The 12,235-nt window shown below is 36.1% G+C and overlaps 1 protein-coding gene across 3 annotated transcripts in view; it reads right to left on the bottom strand.

Annotated features, from left to right (window-relative positions):
* The window catches only part of LOC136825441 (sodium/mannose cotransporter SLC5A10-like), a 405,606-nt gene that overhangs the window by 74,670 nt on the left and 318,701 nt on the right, over window positions 1-12,235 (bottom strand). For 2 of the 3 annotated variants that reach the window (XM_067081888.1, XM_067081886.1), the window contains one exon: window positions 9,338-9,397. In XM_067081888.1, coding sequence (XP_066937989.1) covers window positions 9,338-9,397 — 60 coding nt within the window. Of the gene's footprint in view, window positions 1-3,555; window positions 3,768-4,600; window positions 4,791-6,403; window positions 6,509-9,337; window positions 9,398-12,235 lie in introns of all 3 variants that reach the window. The other variant, XM_067081887.1, reaches the window with a different exon arrangement.

Here is a 12,235-nt window from a genome sequence, read left to right as displayed (position 1 = left end):
AAATATTTCATTCTAAAAATATCAATTTGTTTAACTAACAAACATACCATTTACAAGAAATCAAGATTTAGGTGGGAGGATCAAGCTGCTGCAGAAACCACAAAAATACCTAATTGGAACACAGGGTCCAACAGAGAATTCATTGGCTTGAGGTTACCAATGAACTCTGTGGCCTAAGGGTTGAAACCTTTTGCATGCATTAAAATACCATATCTGTAACTGTAGATTACTTACATCTGGTAACCATGACTACATAACCCTGATGTATAATTTCATAGTGACAAATTTTAAGCACTCACACTTATTAATCTTCTAGTTCTACATATACCATGTACAGCTTTTTCCCTGAACTTCCAAACTTCTCACATACCAGGTTCAAAACAAGAAACATAAGATCTTCACTGCTGAAACAGATGCCATTCCTCCTCTATCACTCGTCTTGCTTTATCTATCAAAATCCAACCACATGTATTCCCTGGTACATTGGGTATTGTTATGCCTCTACAATTCTCACAGTCCCTCTGTCACCTTTACCCCTTTGCACTGGAGCAATTACACTTCTTACCCATTCCTTCAGGACCTTTACCCAATCAGGCATACTTTACAAATCCTGGCCATCTTGCAATTGCAATCTCACCATTGTACCACAGCCTCTCATCAATTCCTCTGTCTTTCCATTCTTTAGTCTTAATTGCCATCTTTATGTCTTTAAAAGTCATTTACACAAGCATTCTCAAACTTAAACTAACCACTTTTATATAATTAAGCTCTTATATCATTAACCTATTTAAAACTCATTCCACTGACTAAAGGCTGCATTCCATTCCAACATATTTCTATTTTGAGATCCACGCGTTCATTATCCTTTCTATTCACTGACTTCCTTTTAGAACATCACTTCCTCCCTCAATTTCTTGCTCATCTTTCCAATTCTATTTTTATTGCTTGCCAATTTTTTTCTCACTCTCTTTTTGGCTAACCTCACTATCTTCCTGCATCCCTATACGGTACGTTCTCTTCTGTAATGCAATTAACGTCAATCTCTTCTACCTTTACTAAACCCAACATTTCATCATTTCCCTCCTTAGTGCCTTTTATTCCCTCTCCCTAGCCTCCTATAACCACAACCACTCCCTGTTTTCCATATGACTACATTATTGAATTCCACATATTACTCCCCCCTCATCTTTCCCTAGCCAAATTGTCATAAATTTTCTCTTTAAATGTTTCCACTTCCTTATCATCAGGCTCAATTAGCCTTTAATTTAGTTTTCAGTCACACTGTCAGCTCCTCCTCTCTAACTTTCACTTTTATCTATCTTGACTTTCTTTTCAACCAAATAAGCATCAAGTATACCTTCAGCTACTTCTCTTTTTACCATTACATCTATCAACTTGCTCTGCCAACTACTGCACAATAAAACAACTAGAAAACTTCTTTCCTCATCATTTTGTCTTGACCAAGTTCACTCATATCTTGTATGGTGGTTAAAACCATATTTTATACATCTGAAGTTGGTGTACAGCCAGTCTGTGATATGATCTGCAATTATGTTTTTTTGGGCCTAATTACTTTCTAAAGGTTTTGGTAAAGGATTACTTCTGCAGTATGCTCTGTCTAAAGAATTTCATCTTGAAAATACTGAATGTACAATTGCAATCTTCTTTATCCGTTATTTTAAATATTTTAAGGCCATGTTTTGTTACTTTAACATTTATACCACTGATTTCTTTTACAGTTTGAAAAGAAAAGTACAAATTCTTTTTAGTTTTGGGTCTTGTGTTTACATATTAACTGAGCAATTTGTTCTCTTAAGCACAATACAAGTAGTCTAAACTAATTTTTTGCTCCAAACAGGCTGTGAAAATATACCAGAACTGGGTTTAATGTGGTTCAGTTTCCTCCTTTCTTGTTATGATTACTTTGTCTCAGAGTACGTTCACTACACTTTTCAGGTGTTTCTTGTGGGAAAGTTGGATGGGGATGAGGAATAGATCTATACCTGTAGTTCTAATCAAAATCATCCAGGATGGATCCCAAACATCCAGCAGGGCCCTAACTTACATATACCCTATGCCTTACAAGATCCACCTAGGTATACTCTTAACCCTCAGTCAAGACTCGATCCAACACTGGGGACCATATTTAAAGTATTGTTCAATGGCATACTAAGTGAAAAAAGATAAGTAGAAGGTAAGAAAGCCTTTTAGTAATGAGCAACTACACAGGGTTGAGTTATGGGGGCAAGATCTAGCTAGTTGATATCTGATGTCCCCCACCCAAAAATCAAGGAGCCTGGGAGTCTGGGGAGTATGAACTTTATAAGTCAGGTTATCCCCCTTACTGGATCAGACACTGCATTCAGCAATCAACAAACAAAGTATTGTTCCAAAGTATAAGCTGAAAGGCTAGAGGAATAATTTCTTAATAATTACACTGAATAAAAGCAGCAACTACTTATGTCTATCTTTACTTTACACTCATATTTCAAGGGGTCTATACTCACACTCAAATGTAAAGAACAGGCATCCCCACAAGGTTTGCCCTGACTCTCATAGGGGTGTCAGTCATCACATAACTACGACTGATTGCAGTCTTGTCATCATTACTTAAGATTTTAGGATTCTTCCAAAAATACTAAATGGATTTAAGATCCCATCTGTGTTTTAAACAATTACAGTATCAATTTTGCTTAAGAACCAGACTATAGTTCTATTAACATTCTCTAAATTTAATTCAACTACAGTACTTACATTCTCTCAAGTCTTCATCCCTAATGTATCCCCCCACATATGACCACAGGCACAGACAGTATGTGCATCACATTCATACATAATGTCTGTATATTCTTTTGGGTGTGTTATAGTTTTTGTCTTATTTCTCAGATATTTTTGTTTAATCACTTTCTCATTTTGGTTTACCTTCACTGTCACATTTTGGTCATGACCAAAATATTAATCCATAATTTTTATGCCTTGGTTAAATTCCTTGTCTTTACTTATGCTTCTTTTACCTATTATAAGCTTTATGCTTCCCATTATTGGGTCGTAACTGTCATATAACTTTTACTCCTATTAAATCTGCATAATTTTACTCACACTGACTGTTCATTTATATTACATTTTTGAACAGATCACTAACCCTGATGTTGGGAAATATACATGATGCCCAAAAGCTTTACAATGGATTTGTATAATTTATGTAAATCCTGATGTTAGTTACAATTTTGCTTGATTAAAAGATTTTTTTGTCGACAAATATAGTACTAATACTTTTGCAAACTATCTATACCTCGTAAGATCCTTCCTACAAGGGAAAGCTTAAAATTACTGAACAAATAAATATAAATGAGAATCCTGATATGTACAGACACTTTAAAGTATCAGTTACTTTTTAGCCACATGGCTGCAAACCTTCATGCATGCTGTGATGATTTAACCCAAGTGCTGGATCTCCAACAACAAACAAGAACATCTTATACCTGTACCATACTGTCTGATTTAAACCATACACATCAGAAATTCAACTTAAAAATTCTTAAAATGTAACCTTACCTGATCCGTGCACCAGTACCAGATTGACGCAGGCATCTGACCTGTAAGAAAAGCAGGCCAGGGCATATCACTGGTAGAAGGGTCTGCATCTCTCAACATTCTCCAAGAATCAATCCTTGGAAGTCCACAAGTAGAATTCTCAACCAATTTGTCTGGAATTGCTGCGAGGTACTTTGTCTGGAGTTCAGAATAACCACCAACTTGTTTAAGACCTAAGATGAGTAAATAACACATTTAATGATGGCCAGAAAATAATGGCCTTGAGGCCTATTAAGATATTCAAATTTACTAAAAGTACTTATGAAATTCACTCCATAGAAGTCAAAATGACAAATATTGTATTAGCCTTCAAACTTACTGAGATGTTAGTCAAACTAATCTTCTCCTAAAAATCTTTTAACTTCATGAAAAATAAAATTACAGATGTTTTCTGGAAACTGGTCTAATAGTGCACATAGCATACCCAAACTCGGATTTATTTCATGTAATGGAACAAAACTTTTCTACTTTGGTCAAAGTCACACCAGTCATTAAAAATACTTAAACAATATTTACAAAAACTACATCATGACCAGTCCCAAGTAGTGCCAAACAGTTATGCACCCCACTCAGAGAACAAAAAATACTGCTTACAATTCTTTTAGCTTCGTGGTAGAAGATTCACTAGCTTTATGATAAGCCTTCCAAAAACATTGTGCAACTAGAAAGGCTGAATTTTCACCCAGTTTTAAATGCACAATAAAATTAATTTTTTTAAACGTTTCTCAATTCTCATTAAATGAAACTTTCTCCTTCAAGATGAAATAATGTAAGATTTGGATATTACCCAGCAAATACTCTACATAAAGGAAACTTTTTAACCTATGATACTTATCTTTTTACATTATTTCTTCAGTAAACAATTACACAAAAAGTTCCTTAAATACTCAAGATATATCTATATTCCTTCGTCTCTAAACTGGAACTGAAAGACAAAAATTATGCTAAATTTGATGCAATATACATATATATTTCAAATCAAATACAAAAATCCTTAAACACTTGCCTTTTGCCATGACAAATAGTGATCCCCCAATCATAATGAAGAATTGGAGGGTGTCTGTGTAAATAACTGCTGCAAGACCTCCCACCAAAGTACAGATGGCAGTCATTACAAGAAGGAAAATAACTGACCAATACAGATTTTGTACTTTCAACGCTTGCTGGATAAAAATAGCTCCAGAGTACAAGTTGACCTGCAAAATAATTTTGGCAGTTAGACAAAAGGCCTAATGAATATAATCATAAAAGGATATACATCCACATTCATGGCTTAATCCCTAGTCAGGCTTGCTGTTTTTACTGAGCCTCCTCCAGCTGTTTCTATCTTGAACAACTCATTTAATAATTGGTTTTGCCCTGTGTTTTATGGATGGATGCCCTTCCTGACTCTAACCCTCCCTAGTTATCTGGACTTGGGACCAACATTGAATTGGCTTACCTCCCCAGTGCCAAAGAGAGTCTACTGTTCGGTGAGTATAGTTTCACTTGCTTATGGGTATACTTCATGGTAGCATGAGATACTATGGAGCTGGTCCAATTTCTGAAGGTTCCATAAGAACCTGATCATAGTCAATTTTCATACTTGGTGGTTCTCATGCAAGGCTTCATTGGCTGAAGATTTTCAATGATGGAGGCAGGAGAAGTCATCACACCCATGCGAGAGTCATACCTCAAAACTTTACCAATCCAAACAGAAGACTTTTTGCAACTGGTGTGACAGAAGAGACCCAACTGACCTCTTTCTTCAGAAACAAACAACGAAGTCCCTCCTGCCACCAAGAGATATCTGTCATACTTAATCCAGATTTTAAAGTTTCAAATTCTGGATTTAGGTGCTTATTTCTCTCCAGAAAAGAAATAGCTGCCTTGTTGGGATCTACTCTGGTGCCGAGAAGTTTGGCATGATCGCTTGTGAACCAACTGAACAAGCAAACCTCTTTTGTGGACCTCACTCCAACAACCCCATTCACTGTGTCAGCAAACTCTGCACCCCCTCGAGTAGTTACTCACTAAGATTAAGGACTACATTGGTCCTTCGTTCCTCTTAGATTTTATCACATAGAAGAATGGAGATTTTAAGACAGTTCTTAAATTTTTTTCTCCATTCCTTCTCTTGCCTCTCAAGCCTGGAGTAAGGAAGACTTCCTTTTTTAAGTCCCAGTCATCAGAAAGTGCTTTCAACAGACCGAGGTTATCAAGAAAAGTATTTCCTGTTTTTTTTTTTATGTATGCATGATATCAGGAACCAGGTTAAAAAAACACTTGCATTTTGGCTAATGCAAGTATTTTTGAATTTTATAAAAATGTCTGAGAAGGTTGGAGTTATAAAATCATGGTACTATCACAAGGAATTTTGGATGCCAATATCTGGAAGTACCAGTCTCTTTCAGCCAGAATTTATTTGAAGAATATTACTCTCAAATTAACAATTTTTCTTTAGGACATGGCAGTTTGTCTAATTTTATAAATTGGGGTTTCCGGGGACTCATCCATATCCTCTTAATTATCCATTTTTTTATCACAATTGGGCTTAGATCTTTCAGGTCATCCACCACTGTGGGTAACAGGAAGGCTGAATGTGCAACAGTCCTTCGAGTCTTTGGTTTTACATATTACAATTCATATCCTCAGAATCACCATAAATTACCTATAACAAGGGCATTACCCATTTTGATAAAAAAATATACGAGAAACTCATAAATTTATAATGATTATACAGTTGTTAGTCGGGTAGCAAAATTTGAGATGTTTATCATACAAAACCCATCAGTGCCAAAACTTCAAACTTGGAGACACTTCTACTTACTGATATTTTAGTGAAGATGTAAAGAATGAGGGAGAGAACGGCCAAGTAGGTCTGTATCCTACGTCCTCCAAACCTCTTCTTTGTGTACTCCGGAAGTGTATTCACCTGTTGAAAAATGGGAACTGTCACAAACTCTTTCAAATACAATCAATATAAATCATACATTACATGCAATAAAGTTGCAACAATCAACTAACTTTTAGAGACTTTTATGAAGCATTTATTTAGCAAGTATCAAAGCAAAGTACAACTTTTAATTTACCTTCACAAGCAAGGGCTGCTTCAATGCAGGTCAATTCTCCTTTGCCTCCATGCATTCCAACATGCTGGTCAAGTATCCATGCAATAATACATGCTACTAAAGAGGGATACAATATGCAAAAAGTGGGGAATATTCATCTAAAAGGATACTGTAGCTCGTTCAGCAAATTTAAAAGCCATGCAACAGTAAGTGAGCAATAGTGAAGTACTGTATCTGGCACTTATTTTGGTCACATTTTGCCATCAATATTCTCAAAATCTGAGGACAAACTGTCTGACAGCAGTCAGGCATGCAAAAGGTATACCACATCCTGAAATATTAATAAAACTTTCTGATCTCAGGTCACAAACCTCCTGCACTTTAGAATGACACAAAACAATGAGCAGAATCAAACCGATATGTATTAAATTCTTGTGGTGGCAAGAGTTTAAACTAGAAAATGCATAGAAGACTCAGAAAAGCTTATTTACAAACTGTTACCCATGTAACAAGTATCACTGAGGAAGCTAAATTAGCAACAAGAGGCAAAATGTTCCCGATACTGCAACAGTTTATAGAAATTGTGGAATCGAGATATTCATTCGTGCCTCACCCATGTTTCCTAATCAATCAATCCGTCAGGAGCATTTTATGAATAACTTGACCAAACTCCGTTTAATAAACAACTTGTTAACACATACGAGAAGTATTGTACAATTAAACATGACATAGTTTTTTTTAATCCATTAAGTTAGCTTGACCCATGCTTTTCGTGGTCTTCTACATATATAAAATGGACAAAACCACAGTGCAGAGTACTATGGCTGGAACTGGTGTTTCAGATTTGGAAACCTCATGAGCTGACTATAAATGCCTTTATGTGGACGTTTCCATATAAAAGCATACAATAAAAGTAAGCTAACAAACAGCTTCTATATTTGGAAATATGAAGTTTTCACATTCAAGCATATGGTAACCACAAAGTATCATCTGATAAATACTGTGCTGTATTTGGAAATATAAACCACAAACTCAAAAGAAGACAGTGACACACTGGCCAGAGCTTATGAAATTTAGGGGATACATTTAGTTTTCTACAGTATTCTTCTTTGTTACAAATGCATTAACAAACTAGTAAGCTGATTATTCAATGCCAAAATTTGTTTTGAAGGGACTTCACTTTATCCTTAACCCTGTGTTTTGACATGTTTATAATTGCACTTAATCACAATTTATAACAACCATTAACCAGATGTAAATTTGTTCCTACAGCATCCACAAAGACGACTTAAATATTTCTAAACCTTCCAAATTGTATTACACTGGCAAATAACCTAAAGTTTCCAATGGAACCAATAGTTCTTATAAAGATCACAATTATCAACCTATGTCCACACATTATTATCCAAAGACAGTATCATCGTTTGAACACCAGTGACGTGATTTAATTCTTATATAAGTTTATCGAATATAAACTTGAAAGTACCTTACTATAACATTACATATTCATACTCTGTCTCAGTCGTAACAAATCTTTTACATTTTTTTTTTCTATTTAAATCTGGATGTACAGTTCATAAGAACAGATTAAAACAGTGTACAGATTTTAGGTTTTGTAAATTTAACTGAATGATGATCATTCTCTCACCGCCTTACAAGCTAGAGAAGGCAGACAGCGAAAGCAAGGGCAATCATTTTTACAATCCAAAATCTTTTCAGTACATTAATATTATCAAGTAGTAACAAGACATTTCATACCAACAAACTGACCAAAAAATATTGACAATGTTTTAAAAAAAGCAATAAATTCAGTCTACATCCACAGTGAAATACACTCATAAATATTCTCGTTTATTAGAGTTGAATAAAACATTAGAAAACATTTTCTCACACAGATTCAATTTACAAGGTAAAATTCATCGAAAATCTTGAAAAGTCAGTTTCAGTGACTTTGAAAAGCAGGAGAGAAAATCAATCTGTAACCTTATATAAAATAAAATACACACTTCAGCGATAAAACACTTAAATGTAATGGTAAACGTAAAAATTCACAAAATTAACATCCAGAGATACATTTATCTGCTATAAAATGTTTTCTTCGAATTTTAATATCAGCACATCAAGAACATGATTTTCTTTGCTATCATTAAATGGATCACTCATTTACAACAAAATCAATTAACCTAATCAAGGGAATCATGCCACCAAAACCAATCACCATTTTAGGTTGAAGAGACAATGATTTACAAGCGATTAATATAACAGTACGTTATCATTTGCTTCCTCTATTAAAGGCCATTAAAGAATCATATGAAAGAGTACTTCAGTGTACGTCATCTGCAAGCTTCATTCACCAAACATTCACTACACGGCAATCATAAATTCTTGCGTGTAATTCAAGCATTTATCTAAATAAAAAGCAAAGCAGCAGCATTCTCGTGCAATTGGGATTATCACATAATTCTCTAATCTGCAGTGGGATACAGCGATACTAAGAGAAGAACCTTAAGCCTCAAATATAACATTAAAAAAAGGCTTTGTTTTTCTTTAGCAAATCACAAAATCAGAGAGATATTGTAAAGCACAGGTGTCAGAATGCCATCGATTAAATGTATCACTATTCAGATACGTGGTATGTATGACTAGAAAACAAAAAATAACTGCCATGCAACTTAGTTCATATTGGTACTTACCCCACTCGCGATGAACACAGGCAAGAAGACCCATCCTAAAAGTTGCAGCAAGACAAGTGCCTGTGAAAGCACAGGAATAAACAAGGAATTATGACCATGAATGCAAAATGCAGTGAAAGTACTTCTTCAGATAATATGTACAGGTGTATTTCTACTGTATTTTTTCATTTCTACTGTATTTTCTACACCCTTTTCAAGATTCCAAAACTACAGAGAATTAACAGTTTTATAGAAATGGTTTAAGTATTTATAGTTTCTAAAATTACCAAGTACTTGTAGAAAGTAAATGAGAGAGAGATGAGAGAGAGAGAGAGAGAGAGAGAGAGAGAGAGAGAGAGAGAGAGAGAATGTTATCTGGAACTGCAAATGCTGTACACACCAAACTTACACAAGAACAGTTATCTCGTACTCTTCCTCTAAATAAATTTTTTGTTTGGGCCAAAAATTAAGTTATCATTTATGGCTCTTGTTAACGAACGAATTTCTTAAAGTTTTTATAAATAATTCCAACCGGTGATAAGACTGACATCCTTCCCTTTACGTCTTGGTGAAAAAATACAGGAGCCTTCGAGGATTGGCTAGACAGCATGGTGCCGGAGTCCCCTCTGGGTACAATCCTTTTCCTTTGCCTATATTTGCACTAAACAGTCTAGCATTTTATTTATACACATTCTCTCTTTTCCCCATAACTGATACTACAACTTTCACTGCGACAGGTAACAACTAATCTATAGCTAATGTATTGCGGAATGGAATACAAAATTTTGGCCAAAGGCCAAGCGCTGGGACCTATGAGGTCATTCAACGCTGAAAGGGAAATTGCAAGTAGAAAGGTTGGAAGAGTGTAACAGGAGGAAAACCTCGCAGTCGCATTACGAAACAATTGTTAGGAAAGGGCGGAAAGTAAGATGAAAAAAAAAGAGAATATGAATGGAGGTCCAGTAAAAAGAATGAAAAGGGTCGCAGCTAGGGTCCGAAGGGACGCTGCAAAGTTACTTTTTCAACTACAGCTGTATCTTTCAACTATTATTGCACAACCACGTCACACGGAAAGTTAAGCCCATAAAACCACAAGGAATTGGTTTCTAAGTTACAGCAGAAGTAGCAGTTGTAGTATATACACTTCTGGCTTCGTATTTTATTCCACCACCATGTCCCTTCCCGTCATACATCAGTTCTTATCACACATAAAAAGGAGAAATCGCTGGTCTTTGCCGGCAAGCAAGGACGATAATAATCGTACCTTGGTAAGATTAAGTCGCATGAGGTGATTCCTTTGCCCCCGTCTCGATTACATACCAAGCAGACATAACCACTTCACAGTTAGCAATGTCTGCTAATTTCAAGAGGAATATCTGGGATCCGTGAATGGAATGGAATATAGTTTAGGACAAAACCCAAGCACTGGGACCTATGAGGTCATTCAGCGCTGGAAAGGGAATTGAGAGTATGTAGGTTTGAAAGGTGTAACGGGAGGAAAACCTCGCACTATGAAATAACTGTTAGGAGTGTGTGGATAGCAAGACGGAAGAAAGATAATATGACTGGAGGTACTGTAAAAAGAATGAAAGGGGTTGCAGCTAGGGGCCGAAGGGACGCTGCAAAGAATCTTTAGTAATGCCTTCAGTGCACCCCATGAGGTGCACTGGTGGCACTTAGCCCCCGCCCCCCCAGCGGGGAGGGTTTCCGTGAAGTGGAGGTGTCAATAATTCGAAAGGGAGATATAATTATATCCCTGTATGGTTCATTAAGTTGCGTAATTGTTCGATGACCAAATTACTACAATATATACAATTAATAATTTGCCATTTTTTATTCTAATCTTACAATGTACATTAGTTTTTTCCCACTTATTTGAAAGTAATCTACATTAAAGAAAATTGCTCTTGTGCTTGTTACTCGCGGACAGAGAGGTTAAGATATTGAAGCGATCAAGCGACCAGAAAATATTATCTTGAAAGTCGAAACTAGTATCTTGACCGGGAGAAATTACTCTTATGATACTTGATAACTTCGTTACGCCTTCACAGCCTTACATTCATTCAGAATTCTCCCTGACCTAAAGGAGCTTGAATGACAAATATCAATACAGCCGAAAGGAATGCTGAAGAAATAAGGCAGAACTTTACGCGAGAACACACGCATTATGACTAATGACACAAATCCTGCAAACACTAAATATTTACACGAGAAAAGTAGTTAGAAATAAAACAAGTAAAAAATGCGCCGAAGTCTCTTCCGCGTAATCGAATTTTCTGTACAGCCGCTACAGCGTATAATCAAGGTCACAGAAAACAGATCTATCTTTCGGTGGTCTCGGTATAATGCTGTATGAGCCTCGGCCCATGAAACTTTAACCACGGCCCACGGGTGGCCTAGCCTATATCGTTGCCAGAAGCACGATTATGGCTAACTTTAACCTTAAATAAAATAAAAACCACTGAGGCTAGAGGGCTGCAATTTGGTATGATTGATGACTGGAGGGTGGGTGATCAACGTACCAATTTGCAGCCCTCTAGCCTGAGTAATTTTTAAGATCTGAAGGCGGACAGAAAAGTGCGGACGGACAGACAAAGCCGGCATAGTAGTTTTCTTTAACAGAAAACTAAACGGTACACAAAATCACGTGAGGAATAATCAGCCCTCGTAGCGATATATACAGTTCCTTTGCAAAGGCCATGTAGAACTGATTCAGCTGTCTGCTAAGCAAAATGACAGGGGGAAGTCGAAGCGGGAACTAAGCGTGACGAAACGGAAGACTCTTACTTTTCCTGTTCGTACAATGAATCACGAACTTAATGTCACTATTGCAATTTTTTCCGGAATGAAAGCCATTGCTTAATATTACGCCAATTCCCATAATTATATCAATAAATTCATTAATCAGTTGAATAAGAC

Source organism: Macrobrachium rosenbergii, chromosome 37 (assembly GCF_040412425.1).
Source record: "Macrobrachium rosenbergii isolate ZJJX-2024 chromosome 37, ASM4041242v1, whole genome shotgun sequence".
In the NCBI taxonomy this organism is placed as follows: domain Eukaryota; kingdom Metazoa; phylum Arthropoda; class Malacostraca; order Decapoda; family Palaemonidae; genus Macrobrachium; species Macrobrachium rosenbergii.
Note: the sequence above shows the minus strand (reverse complement) of the source record. Positions and strands in the feature narration are given on the sequence as shown.